Genomic DNA, 22,798 nt, shown 5'->3' on the forward strand with positions numbered 1-22,798 from the left:
TCTCCTTTACCTGGGATATCATTTCCTGTGCCTTTGTAGCCTTTTGTTGAAACCTGGATGTTTTCATATTTTAATGATGTATTATTGCTGGAATTAGACTGCGGCATCATTCCTTAAGCTTGTATCCAGCTAGTGTTATGACAGACCTTTCCCTGAATGCCATGAACTAACAAAAACAAAAACAAAAAAGAAGGAAAAAAAGAAAACACCTTTCCCAGTCTTTTCAGATTGACCCGTGCAAGTGCTCTCCTTCAGGGCTTATCCAAAAAGTTTAGAAAATAGCTCCTGGTCAAAGCTTGGAGGCCTCCCTGATCTTTCTGGACATGTGCCTCTTATTATGGGCATGCACATGTGGCCCTAGGAATTCCTCTGTATACATGGATATGAACTTCCCTCTTTCCTAGGGAATAGTTTGCTCATAGTCCCAGGTATTGCACTGTACCTAAAGCAGCAATCCCTGCCCCAGGCAGCAGGGCTTGATGGCCCTCCCATAGTATTCTTAAGAGGGCCAGGTGAGCCTCCTTCTATATAAGGGGCAAATTCTGGGAAAACCAGTCCCTCAGGTCACTACCAGACAGATTGAAACAGACATATATACTCTCAGTTTTTGCGTGAGGGTTACTCTATGCCGTCTGGAACTGGGACCAGGAATCTGTGTACTCAGGAGTGCAGCGGGCTCCACACAGAGCTGGTAAGGATGGGGGTGGTGGTGGTGGTGGTGGGAGAAGCAGCCAGGGCACCAGGAGATCCTACTGCTTTTAAGAAGTCTTTTTCTCGATTCGGTGCTCACCCTGGTACTGCAGTCCTTTAACTGTTTTCTGGAGCTTTGAGAAAGACGTTTCTGCCAATTCCTGCTGGTTGTTCAAAGCTTCTCTAGGGGGAGGGAGCCCTGAAGCATCTCACTCCTTTCAATGCTTTTAGAGTTTAAGAAGTCTTGCCTCATCTAGCAATCAAATATTCACTTATATATTTTTCTTAATTTTTCATGACTTCATTCTTCGACTTCATCCAGAAGATAATGTATTTTGAATGGAAACTGGAGAATCTCATGGAATCCAAGGAAAGATGGACCACCAGGCCTCAAGATGACAGAAACTTCTCACTTGCCTTCAGGTCTTTCATCTTTGCTTCCCTCTGCTTCATGGTTCTCCTCCTGTAGAGGGGTATTAACCTCTTTTCATGGATGCCCCAAAAGGTGGTCCCTCTTCCTGTATTTCTATCACTTTCTTTCCAGCAAACAGCCCCAGGCCTATTCCACTAACTTACTGAGTTTCAATTCCAAATTCCCGAGACAGAGAATCTGATTGGCTGAGCCTGGGTCAGGTGTCTCCTTCTGGTCCAATCAATGGGTGCTAAAGGGCAGGGCTGTGTAGGGCAGACATTGCTGCTGGAGGCCATCTTAGGGGGTTGTTAACAGTTTGCAGTGAAAAGGGGTCTTCACGGTTTGGATGTCTATTCAAGAGATTTCTACTATAAGTTGCTATTGTCAAATAATATACCCTAAAGTCTATTTGTATTCTCTGTCTATTCTCTGAATCAGTTATGCTGTGGCATATCCTTAGATGGTACTGGCTGGCTTTGGCAATTCTGAGTCTTAAAGGCTTGGGGATCTGGAGGCAATCTAAACTGCCCTCATGAGATGGATCACTTTTCTCCTAGACTGTCAACTTCTGAATGACCAAATGGACTAACTTCCTTAAGAAACCCTGAGAAGAACTTGATCTTGGGATCTGGGGTTAAATTTCTTACAGAAGACCACCAGCCCAAGAAACCAGAAAGAAATTGCTTTATCTTGTCATATTACAGGCACTGGTGGCTCTAGGTGTAACTCCTATGATTCTAAGATGGTACCTAGAAGCTCTCTTGGAATACTGCTGTCAACTTTCCTTCCTTAGGAAGGTGCTTATCAATTCATCCCTTTGCCTCTTAACCAGTTATCCTCCAGACCATCTTCCCAGCAAAAGAACTGTGGAGCCTTGAGGGCAGAACCACAGGGGTTGTTAATAAGCCCTCAGATTTAAGTGAAAATTCACATTTGTGTGAAGGGGGGAGGGGATCTCCTGATTGGGTAATACCTTATTTCCCCCATTTTGGTCTGCCTTATCTCTGCACAGGAACCATTCTATTTGGAAGGCTTCCTTCATATCTAATGGGCCAGCCACCTTGGTCAGTGTTTCTGTACAGGGGTTAGAGGTGGGACAGTTTTTCATTGGGCGTGATTGTTCCAAGTATTGCAGATGTTTAGCATCCCTGGTCCTCCGGGAATTACCTGCTGGGGTATCATCCCCAGTCTCATAAAATCAAAAATGTCCCCCCCACCACAGTTCCAGATTTCCCTTGTGAAGTAGTTATACCCCTTTGAGATACTGCCTACCATGGACTGAAGTTCTGAACTATCCGGTTCTCCTATTTTCAACAATTCTTTATTATGAGGGCTGTTGAGGTGTGAGCTGAGACCCTGGTACTACACAGGGTTGGCAAGGGCTTTTAGTTTCCCCTGGGTCAGCCTTCTAATGGAGTAACCAGGTTCCAGTAACATTTTCTTCTTCTAGCTTTTTGTCAAGACAACTTTAAATCCCTGACATGTCAAGTTAAAACACTTCACAGGAAATCTATTATAGTCTAACATTAAATCAGTTCTTGGGTCAAAATTTCTGTTTATATGTAAGGTCCAAATTGAACTCAAAGTATAGAGAAAATGTAGCAGGATATAGTGGATGAGTAACAGGCTAGGATTGGGAGACCCTTAGCTGTGTGAACCTGGGTAAGGCAATTCCCCTTTCTTGGTTTCAATTTTTTCATCTGTAAAATGCAGAGGTTGAACTAGACAGTCTCAGTTTCTTTTAGCTCTAGTATTTAGATTTTTTTTTAATCTTTCTATGTCCTCATCCCATTATCCATAAGATTGGGACAATATGTGCTCAACTCTGGGGGAGATTGTGAATTTTCCTTAATAGTACTGTAATGAAGTATTCCAGCATTATTGTCACCCCCAAACTAGGCTCTGGCAATGATCCAACCTTCCCACACAGATCTAAGAGACCCAAGAATACTTTCTCATAAAATATTTACCACTTCATGGGGATGTATGCACAAGTATGTGATGATACTGTGAACCAGTGATTTATACTTTGGATGGTTTCTATGGCTTGTGAATATAACTCAATAAAATTGCATTAAAATATTTTTACCAGGGTATAGCATGAATTTGTTAAGTATTATTATTTATTACTCTACGCTGTTACAGGTATGTTTCCCATAAGATATTCTTGGCTGAGAAAAAAGTCACTGGCAAGAGAAAGGGCATGTCTTTCATATTTTAATAAAGGCCCAGGATTGCAGATGAAGAAGGAATCCCTATCTACTTGCATTACTGCCTAACCCTACAGCTATCTCAATACTAGTTACCATTTATCATGTGCCTCTTATGGAGTAGACACTGTACTGAACCACTGATATACTTTTTCCTCATTTAAACCTCACAACAATCCTGTCAGGGTAGGCACTATTATTATCAATAAGTGGCAGAATGAGATTTGTATCCCAAATGTGTGTGACTCCAGAAACTAGGCATTTTAAACCACTGTGTTCTACTAACTCTTATTTGGTTGTGGAAGATGAGACAGACTGATTTCCCTTTCCAAAATCTCCTGGATGCTTCCACAGACACTGCCAGACACTTCTTCCAGCCTTTTCTTTTGTTGAAATTGTTGAAATGCCACTAGATATCAGAAAGCTGGGTTATAGTTTGTCGTGTATTTTTGGACAAGGTATGTAGTCTCCCTGGATCTCACTTCCCTTATCTGTAAAATAGACAGTGAGCTACTTGAAGAGTAGGAGGTCATTCCTTAATCATCCTTTTCTCCCGAGCAGAGTGCCAGGGAAATAGTGGCATTTAAAATACACTTGCTGAAAAAAGGAATTGCAAAGAGATAGACAAAATGGTTTCTATGCTTCCTTTCTCATTGATTCTTGAAATGGAGCCTTGATGAGGTAGGTGTAGCATATGTATGGTAATCCTTTGACTTTTATTTTAAAAAATATTGGAAGGCATGCCAAAATTCCAGTGACTGAACCTTTACTTTGAGAGATTTGGTACTGAGGGGTGGGTGGAAGATTGTGTGGTGTTCGAATGGACCAATGATTGACCTTTCGTATCGAGATCTCCTTTGCTTCCTCGTGACCCTATGCTACCGTTGCATAACAGAAACAGTACTTACAAACTAGGCTGGCGGAGAACCAACGATTTAGAGCAGCACCCCTCTGGAAACTCATAAACGCAAATGAGCCTTTCCAGCGTGAGAGGAAGACCTACGATAGGGATGGCTGGGTCCTGCGTGCAATTTGCTACATGACCTTGACATAGTCTCTGCGCCTCCCGGGACTTCAGTTTCCTCACCTGAGAAACGTAGAGGTTCTCATCGACGAAGATCCTCAAGCTTCTCTTTCAACCCCGTGCTTTAACTCCTCCCTGTGCGGGTGAAGGCGGAGGGGCGGGGCGGGGCGGGGCGGTAAGAGGTCAAGCCAGGAGCTTCTACCCGTCATCGGAGTCCCTTTGCTCCTTCCCACTTCCCCGCCCCGTCGCTCCTCCGCGGTGAGGTCACGCGGGAGACGTCACGGGGTTGTGACGCCACTGAGGGATGGGCCTCCGGGAGAGGAAGGGGCGGGGTCTAAGCGGACGACGCTTGCGCAGTGGGCGCGGCGCGGGAGGAGGCGGAGGCGGCGGAGAAGCGAGAGGCGGCGGCGGCGGCGGCGGCGCTGGGGGGGGGGTGGGAGGGGGGGGGGCGCGAGAGTGAGTGAGTGACTGAGTTTACCCCTATGAGGCGGTGAGAGGCCCGGGGCCTACTTCAAAGGAGCGGGGTCACAGCGCCGGCCAGCAGCGTGCTCCCTCCTGGTTCCCGGGCCCGGCGGCGCGGCGGCGGCTCGGTTGTGAGGAGGTGAGGAAGCTGGTGTCCGGCTCCCGCCATGGAGGGCATGGACGTGGACCTAGACCCGGAGCTGATGCAGAAGTTCAGCTGCCTGGGCACCACCGACAAGGACGTGCTCATCTCTGAGTTCCAGCGGCTGCTTGGTTTTCAGCTCAACCCGGCTGGCTGCGCCTTCTTCCTGGACATGACCAACTGGTGAGCCGGCCCCGCCGCGCCAGCGCTGGCAGCGGCCTCGGGGCCCGGAGGGGAAGCGAAGGGACACTCGAGCCAGGGGGCAGGGCGGGCCAAGCGAGCAGTGAGGGGCAGGCCCCTTCTGGCGTACGGAGGGCGTGTGGGGGTGCCTCGGGGACATAGGGAAGAAATTTGGGGGCTGAGATGGGATGGAGAAGGCGTGCGAGGAGAGTTAGGGGCCATGGAGGGCAGGAGGGGCGGAAACGAGATTGGGGGGATTCCTGAAGCTCTACTGATAATTAGGGGCCGAGGAACGTGAGACAAGGGAAAGGACTTGTGCATGGAAATATTGGGGTAGACCAAGAAGGAAGAAGGCTAGAGGTCTTTGGGGTTGGCTGAGAGTAAAAATGGAATTGGAGCAGGAAACCTGGATTTGGGGAGTGCGAAAAAAGTTGAGGTTTGTAGTTAGGGGCTGTGGATAGGAGGATTAGGGGAAACTCCGGGGGAGAATTAGTTGCTGTGGGAGGACCTGGGTACAGAAGAAACTTGGAGTTAGGAACTGAGTAGAAGAGATTATTTGTGTGTGTCTTTCCATCCGTAGACAGGTAGAGAAAGGGGGAGAATATTACGGGGAGGACAAGTGAGGATGGTGAGGGAGATGACTTTCGGAAGAGTTGTGCTGGGAAGAGTGGGAACTACTAGTGGACCTACTACTGTTGGAGGACAGGGAGTGTTAGACCTGGGGTAGGGCCTGGGAAAACTAGGAAAAGTAGGGGAAAGGAGATTATTTGGGGGGAGGGAATTTTCTTCTTTCTGAAGAGACTAGAGCCCTGGGGAAAGGGTTAAATTAGGGAACTTTGGGAAAGGCCTCCAGAATGCCTGGAATGGAGGTGGGCTTATCTGAAAGCAAGCTGGGTTGGTAGGTGTTTGGGAAATGGGAGAACTTAGTTTAGGCTGGGAACCAGTTATTTTTGGCATGGAGTCACCTGGTTGTATAAGTCTGAATTGGAGCAGATGACCATCTTAGAGTAAAGGGTTTCTTGCTTTGGAAGGAGCATTTGCTATTTTTGATAAGCAAGGCTTCCCTTTGTTCTCTGAGGAGGGGTTGTTCAGTTTGCTCAGTGTGAGGGATGGAGTAGAGAATATTAGGCTTCCCTTGAAATGATTGCAGGTGAAGCAGCTAATCTTTGGTCAAAAAGCAATGGCATGAGTGCCCTTTGCTCTCTGTGTTCAGCATTCAGTCCCCTGACATGTGGAATCTTGTTCCTCATGGTATCATTTGCACAACCAACCTAACCTCCCCTTATCCCATGTCAATTGAATGCCTCAGGCAATGCCAGAAAAGGGATTATAAGCCTTATTTTATCCCAGTCCTCACCTAGGTCTCTTCTGTACACTAGGTGTTGTGGCCACACCAAAGCTGATGCATAAATTTTTTTATGTGCACTATTTTTGGTGGATCCTATTATCTTTAAAGTTGATTGTAATAGTAAGAGTAGGAGTGAATTTCCAGATGTTTAGAAAATTCTTTGAGGCATTGGAAGCAAGAGATAGTCTTTAGAATTAAAGAAGAATTTGTGGTCCCCACGTGTATCTTTTATGTTGGGGGTGATTTCAGGCAGGGACTGCAGCCTACAGTAGTTTTCTGAACACCAGCCTATGGTGTTTACTCAAAGAATGACAGAGGCTATTGAACACTTGAGGAAAACTATTACTCTCATAAAATTTGGAAGTAAAGCTGTATCTTGAGGAGTGTTCTCTTGCCTGCTTGCTTCCACCCTCAACTCTTTTTTCTTCCTTGTTTACACTAGTTCAGCATAGGAAATTCGGCATACTGTTGTTGCTTGTTTAATAGGGAAGGATTATTATCTCTCTCCACCGACTTGTGAGTGACCATTTAAACCCTGCCCTAATAAGTTTCTTGTTCTTTAGAGTCAGTCTTTATTAGTACTATTATTATGGATACAAAACCAGTATCATAAATTTTATATGCTTGAGTTATGTGTGTTTAACAGCTAAGTTTTTTTTTGTTTGTTTGTTTGTTTTTAATGTTTAACCACCCTTGCATACCTGGGATAAATCCCATTTGACCATGGTGTATAATTCTTTTTAATGTGCTGTTAGATTTAGTCTGCTAGTATTTTGTTGAGGATTTTTACATCTATATTCATATGGGATATTGGTCTGTAATTTTCTTGTGGTTTGTTTATCTAGCTTTGGTATGAGGGTGATATTGGCCTCATAGAATGAGTTAAGAAGTATTCTCTCTTCAAGATTTTGGAAGCATTTTAGCAGAATTGGTGGTAATACTTCTTTGAAACTTTGGTAAAATTTACCAGTGAAGCCACCTGGTCCTGGGCTTTTCTTTGTTGGGTTATTTTTGATTAGTGATTTAATCTCTTTACTTGTTATTAGTCCATTTAGATCTTCCATGTTTTCTTGAGACAGTGTAGGTAGTTTGTGTGTTTCTAGGAGTTTGTTTTATCTAGGTTAAATATTTGTTGGAGTACAGTTGTTCATAGTATCCTCTTATAATCCTTTTTATTTCTGTGGGGTTGGTAGTAATGTCCTCCCCTTCATTTCTAGCTTTAATTACGTATCTTCTCTTTTTCCTTTGACAGTGTAGCCAAGGTATTGTCGATTTTATTGATCCTTTCAAAGAAACAACTTTTTTGTTGTTGTGTTGTTGTTAAAAACTTTATTTATCAAAGAAAAAACCCATTTCAAACAAAACAAAGGAATAAGAAAAACAAATATCCTAAAATAACTACATTGCTTCCAATATGCTCTTACCATACTCCAAGAAAATCAACAAGCCATAGTCATTCCTGAGCATTCCCATATCATTAAGATTACCCTCAATATCTTACCTGTTCTTATTAGATTATCGTTCCCCCTTTACTAGTTGCTGTCTATCTCTAGGTTCCCTATATTCTGCAATATAAGACACTTGTTTTACATTTTGGTTTTGTTGATTCTTTCTATTTTGTTTTGTTCTCTGTTTTATTTATCTCTTCTCTAATCTGTGTTATTTCCTTCCTTCTGCTCCCTTGGGTTTAGTTTGCTACTTTTGTAGATCCTCCAGTTGTGAGGTTAGGTCTCTGATCTCAGATCTTTCTTCTTTTCTAATACAAGCATTTAGAGCTATAAATTTCCCTCTCGGCACTGCCTTTGCTGCATCCCATAAGTTTTGGTATGTTCTGTTTTCATTTTCATTTGCTTCAAGATACCTTCGTAATTTCCCAAGTGATTTCTTCTGTGACCCTTTGGTTGTTTAAAAGTGTGTTATTTGATTTCCACATATTTGTGAATTTTCCATTTCTTCTTCTGTTATTCATTCTCTTATGGTCAGAGAAGATACACTATATGATTTCAATATTTTTAAATTTACTGAGATTTGTTTCATGACTTAAAATATGGTCTTTACTGGAGAATGATCTATGTGCCCTAGAGAAGAACGTGTATTTTGCCACTATTGGGTAAAATGTTCCATATATGTCTGTTACGTCTAGCTTGTTTAGAGCATCATCCAAGTCTTCTATTTCCTTATTCATCTTCTGTCTAGGTGTTCTGTCCATAATTGAAAGTGGTGTATTGAAATCTTCTACCATTAATGTAGAACTGTCTATTTCTCCTTTTCCAATCTGTCAGTATTTGCTTCATATATTTTAGGGCTCTGGCGTTAGGTGTATATATATTTGTAATTATGTTTTATTGACTTGACTCCTTTATCAGTATATAGTGCTCTTCTTTGTCCTTCCTAACAGTTTTTTAAATACAATTTTTATTCTGAAATTTAACATGTATTATGTATATGATAACTTTATTATATCACAGTGATAACTTTGAAAGTAAAATTTAACCAGTAGCTATAGAGCAAATTTCAAAGAATGTTATGGGTTACAGTTCCATTTCAATTATTTTCTTCTAGCTATTTTAATACCCTAGCAGCTAAAAAAATATTTATATAAAGATTCAGTATTTGTAATCCTTTGTTAAATCCTATCTTGTCTGTTGCTACTCCTTCCTCTTGTTTAATCACTTTCTTGATCTTCAGGGGTGTCTAGGCAATGACCACTCTAACTTGTTCATATTGAAGAGGGGTGTCAACACTATGGGGAAGGGGGCTGCATCTCGTTGATGTTCTTAAAGAGGCTATTGCCTCTGGATTTTAAGACTTGTCTAGCATAGGAACAGTTGGGTGGATTTAAGTTTCTGAAAAATAAACTTAGTGAAAATTTTGTAGAGTCTCAGATAGGGACCTATGTATTTTGGAACCACTGTTTGTTAGGGCTTGGCTTACTGTGGCCATTTGGGTTATCTAGCTGGAGCTTGCATAAGAGTAACTTCCAGGATAGCCTCTCAACTCTATTTGAGATCTCTTAGCCACTATAACCTTATTTTGTTACCTTTCTTTACCCCCTTTTGATCAAGAAAGCATTTTAAATCCCTTGATGCCAGGGCCAGTCTTATTCCTGGAGTCAAGTCCTATGTCTCCAGGGAGATTCGCTCCCCTGGGAATCATGTCCCACTTAATGGGGAAGGGTAATGAATTTATTTGCCAAGTTGGGCTCTTCCTAACAGTTTTTGATCTAAAGTCTGTTTTACCTGATATTGGTTACTATTTCCATTATATATTTTTTCCATCCTTTCAGTCGACTTATGTGTTTGAATTTAAGGTGAGTCTTTTGTAAACAGCATGTAGTTGGGTCGTGCCTTTTTTTTTTTTTTTTTAATTCAGTTTTATTGAAATATGTTCACACAACATACAGTGATCCATGGTATACAATCCACTGTCCACAGTATGATAACATAGTTATGCATTCATCACCACAGTCTATCTCTGAACATTTTCCTTACATCAGAAAGAACCAGAACAAGAATAAAAAATAAAAGTGAAAAAAGAACACCCAAATCATCCCCCCATCCCACCCCATTTGTCCTTTAGTTTTTATCCCCATTTTTGTACTCATCCATACACTAGATAAAGGGGGTGTGATCCACAAGATCTTCACAATCACACTGTCACCCCTTGTAATCTACATTATTACATAATTGTCTTCAGGAGTCCAGACTGCTGGGTTGGAGTTTGGTAGTTTCCGGTATTTACTTCTAGCTATTCCAATACATTAAAACCTAAGAGGTGTTATCTATATAGTGCATAAGAATGTCCACCAGAGTGACCTCTCGACTCCATTTGAAATCTCTCAGCCACTGAAACTATTTCGTCTCATTTTGCATCCCCCTTTTGGTCAAGAAGATACTCTCAGTCCCACGATGCTGGGTCCACATTCATCCCCAGGAGTCATATTCTGCATTGCCAGGGAGATTTACACCACTGGGAGTCGGGTCCCACGTAGCGGGGAGGGCAGCGAGTTCACCTGTCGAGATGGCTCAGTTAGAGAGAGGGGGGGCCACATCTGAGCAACAAAGAGGTACTCAGGGGGAGACTCTTAGGCACAATTACATGCAAGTTTAGACTCTCCTTTGCAGTAACGAGCTTCATAAGGGCAAGTCCCATGATCGAGGGCTCAGCACATCAAACCGCCAGTCCCAGTGTTTGTGACAACATCAACACCAGTCCAGGTGAGGATGTCCGACACATCCACACCTTCCCCCAGATCCTCGGGGCTGGGGAGGGGGAGGCTGTAAATATATTTTTTATTATCTACCCAAATTACTCTGGGATGTATCACTGTTTCACTCCAGCCTATACTAACCTACCATATCTCACTTCCTATTCAAAGTTCCATGCAATTGTTGTGTTTGAACAAATCGACTGTAAAGTTGTACCGTTTAGAAAATTTAGATCCTGTACCAAATAGATATCTCTTCCCTTGGTCTCATATGGAAGTTGAAGTTTTAAAACACAATCAGTTTCAACCTTTACCCTTTGGCCTGGCTTGCCCTGGTCTTAACCAGACCTGCTTCATTCATATCACTAATTGAAGTCTGGGCTCTTTTTCACCTTTTTTTTTTTTTGACAGTGGCTGTATGCACTAATACTGACATTCATATCTGCTGAGCTCTAGCTCTGAGTTTCAGGTGTCTCAGAGATATGCATTGTTCCAGAGACCAATCAGGTTATATGCTAGGGGATCAGCATCTCAAAGTTTAGAGATAGGCATTACAATTCAGGGATAGAGTTAACTGCTGTAAGAGCTTACAATCTAGGGACTATTACAATTATTATGTCCACGTTAGGCTATGTTCTAAGATTCAGTTCTGAGTTTACACATTGTAGTTAGTCCATATTGGTGAGGCATCATCCCTCTCACCATGTTTTCTCCAACACTTTTACTCCTATATATATTTTTTCCTACAATTTTATAGAGTTATATTCACATACCATACATTTATCCACAGTGTACAGTCAGTTGTTCATGGTATCATCATAAAGTTGTACATTTATCACCACAGTCAGCACTTGAACATATTGATTACTACAAGCAAAATTGTTTTTTTTTTTTTTAGCAATAAGAAAAAAATGAAAAGAAAAATAGCATGTCATACAATACAATATACTAGTAAGGACAGCAAATAACACCACTACCAAGAATCCCATATTCCTCCCCTATATCCCCCTCTCATATACATTTAGCATTGGCATATTGCCTTTGTGACATTTAATGGAGGTATATTACAATGTTACTGTTGACCATAGACTCCAGTTTGCTTTGATTATGTTTTTTCCTGAATACCATCCCCTTTTCAACTCTCTACATGGTTGACATTCATTTGCTTTCCCACATGCAAAAACATTTTTATATTTGTATATTTAGTAACAGTCATTGGCCACTCCAGTTTTTGCTACGTTATACAGTCCCAGTCTTTATCATCTATCTTTACCTGTGGTGTCATACATTCTCCTATCACAGCTCTTTCAGCTTTACTCACAGACATTTTTGTTCAGTATACTTAAAAAACTGTGCTACCATCACACAGTATTATGCTATCTATTTCTGGATCTATGCAATCAATCCTAAACATTCTGTAGTCCTTCAGCATCAAATGGCTGGTCTCTGCCCTCTTTCTATCTCCTGGTCGCCTGTGTTGTCAGCTTTTAACTCCCAAAGTTTGTTCATTAATGTCTGTTCATATTAGTGAGACCATACAGAATCTGTCCTTTTGTTTCTGGCTAACTTCACTCAACATAATGTCCTCAAGGTTCATCCACATTATTACATGATCCATGTCTTTGTTCTGTCTTACAGCTGCATAATATTCCATCATGTGTATATACCACAGTTTGTTTATCCACTCATCCTTTGATGGACATTTGGGCTGTTTCCATCTCTTGGCAATTGTGAATAATGCTGCAATAAACATCGGTTTACATATGTCTGTTTCTGTCTTAAGTTTCAGTTCCTCTGAGTATATATCTAGCAATGGAATAGCTGGGTCATATGGCAAATCTATATTTACCTTCCTGAGGAACCTCCACACTGTCTTCCAGAGTGGTTGCACCATTCTACGTTCCCGCCAACAATGAATAAGTGTGCCTGTTTCTCCACATCCTCTCCAGCACTTGTCATTTTCTGTTTTTTGGATAATGGCCATTCTGGTAGGTGTGAGATGATATCTCATTGTGGTTTTGATTTGCATTTCCTTAATAGCCAGTGAAGTTGAGCATTTTTTCATTTGCTTTTGAGCCATTTGTATTTCCTCTTCAGAAAAATGTCTGTTCATGTCTTTTGCCCATTTTTTAATTGGATTATTTGTCTTTCTGTTATTGAGATGCAGGATTCCTTTATATATTCGGGATATTAAACCCTTATCTGATACGTGGTTTCCAAATATCATCTCCCATTGTGTAGGTTGCCTTTTGACTTTTCTGACAAAGTCCTTTGATGTACAAAAGTGCTTAATTTTGAGGAGATCCCATTTGTCTATTTGTTCTTTGGTTGCTCGTGCCTTGGGTGTGAGGTCGAAGAAACCACCTCCTTTCACAAGATCTTTAAGATATTGCCCTACATTTTCTTCTAAGAGTTGTATGGTCTTGGAGCTAATGTTTATGTCTTTGATCAACTTTGAGTTAACTTTGGTATAAGGTGTGAGATGGACATCCTCTTTCATTCTTTTGGGAATGGATATCCAGTTCTCCAAACACCATTTATTGAACAGGCTGCTCTTTCCCAGTTGCTTTGGCTTCACTGCCTTATCAAAGATCAGTTGTCCGTAGATGCGAGGGTCTACTTCTGAACAGTCAGTTTGATTCCATTGATCAGTTTATCTGTCCTTATGCCAGTACCATGCTGTTTTCAGCACTGTAGCTTTGTAATATGCTTCAAAGTCAGGTAGTGTGAGACCTCCCACTTCATTCCTCTTTCTCAAGATATTTTTGGCTATTCGGGGCACCTTACCCTTCCAAATAAATTTAGTTATTGGTTTTTCTATTTCTGTAAAGTAAGTTGGGATTTGAATTGGTATTGCATTGAATCTGTAAATCAGTTTAGGTAAAATTGCCATCTTAACTATATTTAGTCTTCCAATCCATGAACATGGTATGTTCTTCCATTTTTTTAGGTCTTGTTCAATTTCTTTTAGCAGTTTCTTATAGTTTTCTATATAAAGGTCTTTTGTGTCCTTGGTTAAGTTTATTCCTAAATACTTGATTCTTTTGGTTGCTGTTGTAAATGGGATTTTTGTCTTGATTTCCTCCTCTTGTTGCACATTACTTGTGTATAGGAACACTACAGATTTTTGCTTGTTGACCTTGTAGCCTGCTACTTTGCTGTATTCATTGACTAGTTCTGATAGCTTTGCTGTAGGTTTTTCTGGATTTCCTACATACAGAATCATGTCATCTGTAAATAGTGAAAGTTTTACTTCTTCCTCTCCAAATTGGATGCCTTTTATTTCTTTTTCTTGCCTAATTGCTCCAGCTAGAACTTCCAGCACAATGTTGAATAACAATGGTGATAGTGGGCATCCCTGTCTTGTTCCTGATCTTAGAGGAAAAGCTTTCAGTCTGTCCCCATTGAGTGTGATGTTAGCTGTGGGTTTTTCATATATTGCCTTTATCATATTGAAAAAGTTCCCTTCTATTCCTATCCTTTGAAATGTTTTCATCAGGAAAGGATGTTGAATTTTGTCAAATGCCTTTTCTGCATCAATCAAGATGATCATGTGGTTCTTCTGCTTTGATTTATTGATGTGGTATGTTACATTAATTGATTTTCTTGTGTTGAACCAGCCTTGCATACCTGGAATAAATCCCACCTGGTCGTGTTGTATAATTCTTTTAATGTGCTGCTGGATTCGATTTGCAAGTATTTTGTTGAGGATTTTTGCGTCTATATTCATTAAAGAAATTGGTCTATAATTTTCTTTTTTTGTATTGTCTTTGTCTGGTTTTGGTATTAGGGTGATGTTGGCTTCATAGAAAGAGTTAGGTAGCTTTCCCTCTTGAATGTTTTTGAAGAGTTTGAGCAGGATTGGTACTAATTCGTTCTTGAATGCTTGGTAGAATTCACATGTGAAACCATCTGGTCCTGGGCTTTTCCTTTTTGGGACCTTTTTGATGACTGACTCAATCTCTACTTGTGATTGGTTTGTTGAGGTCATCTATTTCTTCTTGAGTTAATGTTGGTTGTTTATGCTTTTCTAGGAAGTTGTCCATTTCATCTAAGTTGTCTAGTTTATTAGCATATAGTTGCTCATAATATCTTCTGATTATCTCCTTAGTTTCTGCAGGGTCAGTAGTTATATTTCCTTTCCCATTTCTGATTGCGTTTATTTGCATCTGCTCTCTCTCTTTTTTTTTGTTAGCCTAGCCAGTGGTCCATCAATTTTATTGATTTTCTCAAAGAGCCAACTTCTGGTTTTGTTGATTCTCTCTATTGTTTTCCTGTTCTCAGTTGCATTTATTTCTGCTCTAATCTTTGTTATTTCTTCCCTTCTGCTTGCTTTGGTGTTAGTTTGCTGTTCTTTCTCTAATTCCTCCAGGTGAGCAGTTAACTCTTCAATTTTTGCTCTCTTTTCTCTCTTAATATAGGCATTTAGGGCAATAAATTTCCCTCTCAGCACCGCCTTTGCTGCATCCCATAAGTTTTGATAAGTTGTGTTTTCATTGTCATTTGCCTCGAGGTATTTACTAATTTCTTCCTTTACCCACTGGTTTTCTAAGAGGGTGTTGTTTAGCCTCCATATGTTTGTGAATTTTATGACCTTCTGCCTTTTATTTATTTCCAACTTCATTCCATTGTGGTCTGAGAAAGTGTTTTGTATAATATCAATATTTTTAAATTTGTTGAGACTTGCTTTGTAACCCAGCTTGTGGTCTATCCTAGAGAATGTTCCACGAGCACTTGAGAAAAAAGTGTATCCTGCTGTTGTTGGATGTAGTGTTCTATAAATGTCTGTCAAGTCTAGTTCATTTATCATACAATTCAACATCTCTGTTTCTTTAGTGATCCTCTGTCTAGATGTTCTGTCCATTGATGAGAGTGGTGTAGTGAAGTCTCCAACTATTATTTTAGAGGTATCTATTTCTCCTTTCAGTGATCGCAGTGTTTGCCTCATGAATTTTGGGGCATTCTGGCTTGGTGCATAAATATTTATGATTGTTATGTTTTCTTGATGAATTGACCCTTTTATTAATATATAGTGTCCTTGTCTCTTTTAATTGTTTTGCTTTTGAAGTCTAACTTGTCTGATATTAATATAGCTACTCCCGCTTTTTTCTGGTTGTTGTTTGCATGAAATATCTTTTTCCAACCTTTCACTTTCAGTCTATTTTTGTCCTTGTGTCTAAAGTGAGTTTCTTGTAGACAGCATATAGATGGGTCCTGTTTTTTAATCCATTCTGCCAGTCTGTGTCTTTTTATTGGAGAGTTTAATCCATTTACGTTTAGTGTTATTACTGTAAGGGCAGTAGTTTCTACTACCATTTTGTTTTTTGGAATTTATGTCATATCTTATTTTTTCCTCTCCTTTAACCTTTCCTGATAATCTTCATTTCTGCACTCTTCTCCAGCTCTCTCTCTCCTGTCTTTTCCTATCAACCCGTAGCACTCCCTTTAATATTTCTTGTAGTGCCGGTCTCTTATTCACAAACTCTCTCAGTGTCTCTTTGTCTGAAAATGTTTTAATCTCTCCCTCATTTTTGAAGGAAAGTTTTGCTGGATATAGAATTCTTAGTTGGCAGTTTTTCTCTTTCAGTATCTTAAATATATCATGCCACTGTCTTCTTGCCTCCATGGTTTCTGCAGAGAAATCTGTACATAGTCTTGTTGACTTTCCCTTGTATGTGATGGATTGCTTTTCTCTTGCTGCTTTCAGAATCCTCTCTTTGTCTTTGACATTGGACAGTCTGACCAGTAAGTGTCTTGGAGTGGGTCTATTGGGATCTATTCTATTTGGGGTATGTTGTACTTCTTGAATCTCTAATTTTCTGTCTTTTATAAGAGTTGGGAAATTTTCAGTGAATATGTCTTCTATTACTCTTTCTGCCCCTTTTCCCCTCTCTTCTCCTTCTGGGATACCCATAACACGTATATTTGTGCGTTTCATGTTGTCACTCAGCTCCCTAAGACCCTGCTCATATTTTTCCATTTTTTTCACCATCTGTTCTTTTGTGTGTATGAATTAGAATGACCTGTCTTCCAGTTCACTGATCCTTTCTTCTGCCTGTTCATATCTACTGTTGTGTCCCTCCATTGTGTTTTTCATCTCCTCCATTGTGGCCTTCATTCCCATGAGTTCTGCCATTTGTTTTTTTAAGTTTATGAATTCTTCTTTATGGTCAGCCAGTGTCTTCTTTATATCCTTCAGCTCTTTTGCTTTATCTTCCTTCATTTCGTCGAATTTATTTAGCATTAGTTGCCTCCACTCCTGTATCTCAGCTGAGCTATTAGTTTGTTCCTTTGGCTGGTCCATGTTTTCATGGCTTGTTATCTTAAGTTGTCTAGGCATCTGATTTTCTTGATTAGTTTTTTGGAGCTTGTTTTCTGTCTTTTACCTAGTGGTTTTCTTGTTGGTTGGCTTTGTTCTCTGGCCTCTGTTATTCAGTTCAACTTATTCTAGACCTCTAACTTAGGTTCTATTTAGTTGATCAGAATTTTTCCCCTCTTGTTTTTTCTGTTTCTTGCTCTGCCTCTATGTAACCTTTTTGTGAGTGGGTCTCCTCAGATATGGTCGACCCTAGTCAGATTTTCCCAGTCTGGTGAGGCCCAGGTCTCATTGGGAGGGTATGGAGTTTTCCTGAGAATGAGACCCTCCTATGAGGCCTTTAGAATTGGTGCTTTTCCTCTCCGGTCCAGCAGGTGGTGCTTGCCAGCCCGCAGCTCCCCCATCAGTGTAAGGAGGTATGTAGACTTTAGTTCTCCTGGTGACTCTGATCGTGTCGGGGGCGTGGCTGACTGAAGCCGGAATCTGCATTCTAGCCCCTGGGGTCTGAGTTCCCAAAAGGAGGACTGCCAGTTGAGCTGGGCCTCCCTCCACTCTCCCAATCCTCAGAACTCCAGTTGTCTCTCAGGGGCACTATTCCCTTCTCCTCTCTCCTCTTTGGGGCCTCTCCAGGTAGATTCCTTGGTCAGCCTGAGTTGCCAATTAAAGACGGGGGTGGAGACCTTCAGTAATGAATACGGAACTGTGGGTACTCTGTCTCCCCCCAAGCCCAGCCTAGTCCCTCAACCTGGGCTTTCCGATAGAAAATAACCACATATATTACTTTTAGATTAAAAAACAAATAGAAAAGAAAAACAAGAAAAAGAAAAAAAAAAAAAAAGAGTCTCTTTTAAAAGTCTTTCTCCAGCCTGGAAATTTTGTCAGTGTCAGAATAGAGCATTTAAAGATATGCTTTGGGCTATTGTCTGATAATTACTCTCCAACAGCTTCAGTTCCACCCCTGCTGGGGGCTATTGAAATGCAAAAAGATAAGGGATCAGTAAGAAGCCAGAAGGGACAAAATGTAGGGGGAAAAAAATGGCTTTTTTGGAGCCTGGGAATGGGTGCCGCCTTTTACGTGCCCCCACTTCTCGGAGCCGAGCCCTTCTTTAGCACCCCAGCTCCCAAAATTAGTTAATTAATTTGTTAATTAATTCTGCATTTGAGGCTGGGTTGAGCCTCCCTTCTTGCCCTCAGCAGATTGCTGTTTTTTGGTTTTTTTTTTCCCCCCCTTTTCAGGGAGCTGGCAGCAAGACAGTCTGTGGGGTCTGGGTGGGGAGGGGCGCCAGACCCCTGGTCCCGGGAACTTACAATGTTCGCAGCGATCTCAGCTTTTCCTCCAGTTCCAAACTTGCATCCGATGTGTGACTGGTTACTGGAGACCCCGAAAACACTGTTTCATATAGTTCTTGGGTAATTGCCAGCTGCTCTAGGGGAGAGACGAAATTCTGCTCCTCACCACTCTGCCATCTTGCCCCGCCCTGGGGTCGTGCTTTTTTATTCATTCTGCCAGTTTCTGCCTTTGGAAAGTTTAATCCATTTATATTTAAAGTAACTACTGATAATACAGAACTTTCTCTTGCCATTTTGCTATTTGATGTTTGTAAGTCTTATACCTTTTTTGTCCCTTAATTCTTCTGTTCATGCCTGCTTTCATATTTGATTTTGTATTGTACTGTTTTGTGTCCCTTCTCTAATTTTCTTTGTGATTACTATGTGGCTTCAATTTAGTATCTTAAATCTGAAACATTCACATTTGATTTATACCAAATTATCTTTAATAGCGTACACATACATCATTCTTATACCCCTCAATTGCCCTACCTTTTTGTTGTACTTGTTACCAATTATATTTTTAATGCATTGTGTGTCCCAAACCATAGTTTATCATTACTTTTTTTATGTTTGCATTTTGGAACCCGTAAGAAGTAAAAAGTGGAGTTACGTATTAAAAAATACAATGCAAGAGTAATGGCATTTGTAATTACCCATATGGTTATCTTTACCAGAGGTCTTTATTTCTTTGTGCTGCCTTGATCCACTGTCTAGTGTCCTTTTCTTTTAGGGTGAAGAACTCAGTTTAATATTGTTTGTGGGGCAAGTTGAATGGTAACAGCCTCCCTCAGCCTTTTTTTTTTGGTCTGAGAATGTCTTAATATCTTCCGCATTTTTTGTAAGACAGTCTTGCTGGATATAAAATTTTTGGTTGGCAGTTGTTTTCTTTTAACACTTTAAATACTTTATCCCACAGCAAGCCTCCATGGTGGTGAGAAATCAGCATTTAATTTTGTTGAGTCTCCTTTGTACATAACATGATGCTTTTCTCTTGTGGCTTTCAGAATTCTCTCTTTATCTTTGGCATTCAATGGTTTGACTACTTTGTGTCTGGGCATAGTTGTCTTGGAGTTTATCCTGTTTAATTTCCTTGGGCTTCTGGAATGTGCATATTCATGTGTTTTGTTAAATTTGGGACGTTTTCAGCCATTATTTCTTTGAATATTCTTCCTCCCCTCTCTTTCTTTTCTCACTGGACTCCCGTACACTTGATGGTGCCCCCTGGGTCTCAGGCTTTGTTCACTTTTCTTCGTTATTCTTCTTTTTGCTCTTTAGCCTGAATCATTTCAATTATCTTGCTTCAGGTTCACTGATTTTCTTCTTTTAGCTCCCAACCACTGTGGAAACCCAAGAAATTTTTCATTTCAGTTATTATGGTCTTCAACTTCAGTATTTTTTGCTTGGTTCTTTTAAAATTTCTTTCTCTTTATTGAGATTCTCATATTGTTCATTCATTGTTTTCTTGATATCCCTTTCTTCTTTCTCTGTTTTCCTTTATCTCCTTGAGCATATTAAGGATTGTTTTTTAAAAACTCTTTGTCTAGTACATCCAAAGACTGGTCTCCTTTGTTTATGGTTTCTGGAAGTTTACCTTGTTCTTTTGGATGGGCCATGATTTTCTGTTTCTTTCTGTGTTTTTGTGATCTTTTGTTGTATACTGTACATTTTAGTATTTCAAAGTGTTAACTCTGGGCTTCTGTCCCTGAGCTGTCTGTTCCTTAAGTTGGTGTCTAGCTAGTGATATTTCAGAGTTTTCCTTGTGCCAGGAGCCAAAAACAAACAAACAAACTGACACAAAAAACAACTTTCACAGTATTTGCAAATTGGCTCTGGGTTGGCTGGTGTTCTTCAAAGTAGCACTCATATCAAGAAGATCAGCCCAAGGTGAATGGAAAGTGCAGGGTCTTTTTTGAGCCTATGTGTTGTCTTCGGCTTGTGCTTGCTTGTGGCTTAGGAATTCCTCCATTTACAAGAATTGGAATGCTTCCTCTGCTTCCTATGATAGACTTCCATCCCCTCCTGGGTGTGTATTGTATGGCTTAAAGCAGGTAAATTTTGTCCAAAACTGCCTTGACTTTAGCTATCTGCAAGCTGCTTCTACCTGCAGGGAAAGTTCTTGGAGGGTGAGCCTGAGATTTTCCTGGTTCAGTCTTTAAGGTTAGTGCCTAACACATTGGCAAATAACATACTGATATCCCAGTATGTGGATAGGGGTTACTTTGCTCTCTCTGGAACAGGGCCAGGGACCCACAATGGGAGTGAAGGCTGGTTCTTCACACCATTTAGGGAACAGAGTATGGAAGGGGCCAGCAAGGGTACCATGAGCTTCCCTATCATTTTCAAGCTGTGTTTTTTTGATTTGGCACTTGTCCAGTTACTGCAACCTTTTAATTGTTTTCAAGGGTTTTGAGGAAGATGGGTGCAGTTTTTGCTGGTTGTTCTAAGTTTCAGTAAGGGAATGGGACCCTGGAGCATCTTGCACTTCCATCATCGTCTAAGATTATTTGTTTTTAGGTGTTGTAAAAGATGAGGAGTAGGTGATGCCAAAACTGACTAAACTTGACATGGACTAGCATGTATACTATACTGATGACATGTTATCGCTGCATAAAATAAGGTATAATACATTTCTGAGCAAAGGAGTGAACCATTAAAAAATGTGTTCTGGTTTTGAAGCAAGTTACATGAATTGAAGTCAGTAGCCTCTTAGGAATTCAGGCAATTAAGTGGTAATTCAGGTTTAAGCCATGTTAACCTTATTTTTTGACCGTAGAAGGCATTTTCTTTAGTATTAATTCATTATAAAATGAAAACTCTTATGATCTGACAGCATTAAGGCTTGCCACTCTTTTCTTTCTTATAAATCTAGTTAGTTCCATAATCCAGTGTTCTGCCTTGATTCCTTTGTTGAGCTGGCTGTATTCATCTTGATGCATTTTTTTAATGCATTTTTATTATGAACTTTAGCATATACATAACAGTGATAACTTTCAAAGTACAATTTAACAAGTAGAGAGCAAATTTCAAATAATGTTATGGATTACAATTCCACATTTTCAGTTACTTCCATTATTGTAAACTAGAGCATATATACAGAAAGGTGTTAACTTTCAAAGTTTAGCTCAACAAGCAGTTATATAGGTAATATCAAAGAATGTTATGGGTTACAGTTCCACAGTTTCAGTTCTTTCCTTATTGTGAAATACAGGGTATATACAGAAAGGTGAAAACTTTGAAAGCACAATTCAATGAATAGCTATAGAGCAAATTTCAAAAAATGTTATAGGTTATAGTTCCACCATTTCAGTTGTCTCCTTATAGCTATTCCAATACCCTTGCATCTAAATATATATATATAAATATATATTATAATATATACAATATTTATATAAATTTTCAATATTTGTAATCCTTTGTTAAATCCTGTCTTGTCTGTTGCTACCCCTTCGTCTTGTTTAATCGTTTTCTCGATCTTCAGGGGTGTCTAGGCAATGACCACCCTAACTTGTTCATATTGAAAAGGGGTGTCGACAGTATGGGGAAGGGAGCTGCATCTGATTGTTGTTCTTAAAGAGGCTGTTGTCTCTGAGTTTTAGGACTTGTCTGGCATAGGAACACTTGGTTGGACTTAAATTTCTGAGAGATAAAACTTAGTGAGTGAATCTTTTATAGAATCTCAGATAGGGACCAAGGTATTTTGGGACTTCTGTTGCTAAGGGCATGGCATACTGGGGCCATGTGGGATATCTAGCTGGAGCTTCCATAAGAGAAACCTGCAGGATAGCCTCTCAACTCTATTTGAGATCTCTTGGACACTATAAACTTTATTTTGTTACATTTCTTTTTTCCTTTTTTGGTCAAGTAGGCATTTTCAATCCTCGCTGCCAGAGCCAGGCTCATTCCTGGGAGTTGTGTCCCACTTCACCAGGGACATTGATTTCCCTGGGAGCCATGTCCCACATTGGGGGGAAGGTTAATGAATTTATTTGCCAAGTTGGGCTTAGAAAAAAGCCATATCTGAGCAACAAAAGAGGTTCTCTGGAGGTGCCTCTTAGGCATAAATATAGGAAGGCTTAACCTCCCATTTACAGCCCTAAGTTTCACAAGAGCAAGCCTCAAGATCAGGTGCCTGATTTATTAAGCAGTGGGCTCCTAATTTCACATAACATATATTCTGTCCCAAGATAAATGGTCAGTTTCTCATATTATCTTTACTTAGTTATACAATCATCATCACTCTCAATTTTAAATAATTGTCATAACATGAAACATCCCAGAGCTATTATCAGCTGCTAATAATTCACCCCTAGTATTAGTGTAGCACTGGTAAGATATTCCTATTAAATATAGTCTGTAATATGTAATGGGTAGTTTTTCCATATACCACTCTGCTGTTAACTCTTTGTACCAGTGTCATACCTTATAAGTGTATCATGCTAACACTTTTTTATGTTTGTAGTGCTACTCTGTGGGTT

The 22,798-nt window shown here is 40.3% G+C and overlaps 2 protein-coding genes across 4 annotated transcripts in view; one reads left to right on the forward strand and one right to left on the reverse strand.

Annotated features, from left to right (window-relative positions):
- Positions 1-4,421, reverse strand: part of SNRPC (small nuclear ribonucleoprotein polypeptide C) — a 72,369-nt gene extending 67,948 nt beyond the window's left edge. Inside the window, exon 1 of one of the 2 annotated variants that reach the window (XM_037843448.1) lies at positions 4,400-4,421. Coding sequence is in view for 1 of the 2 variants with exons in the window: in XM_037843447.1 (XP_037699375.1) it covers positions 11-22 (12 nt within the window). In the remaining variant the exon portion in view is untranslated. Of the gene's footprint in view, positions 1-10; positions 38-4,399 lie in introns of those variants that run through there. The other variant, XM_037843447.1, reaches the window with a different exon arrangement.
- A 372-nt stretch (positions 4,422-4,793) lies between these two features.
- Positions 4,794-22,798, forward strand: part of ILRUN (inflammation and lipid regulator with UBA-like and NBR1-like domains) — a 116,068-nt gene continuing 98,063 nt past the window's right edge. For both annotated transcript variants that reach the window (XM_037842663.1, XM_037842664.1), the window contains exon 1: positions 4,794-5,123. In XM_037842663.1, the coding sequence (XP_037698591.1) occupies positions 4,966-5,123 (158 nt within the window). In that variant the 5' untranslated portion in view covers positions 4,794-4,965. The remainder of the gene's footprint in view (positions 5,124-22,798) is intronic.

Source organism: Choloepus didactylus, chromosome 7 (assembly GCF_015220235.1).
Source record: "Choloepus didactylus isolate mChoDid1 chromosome 7, mChoDid1.pri, whole genome shotgun sequence".
Taxonomy (NCBI): Eukaryota; Metazoa; Chordata; class Mammalia; order Pilosa; family Megalonychidae; genus Choloepus; species Choloepus didactylus.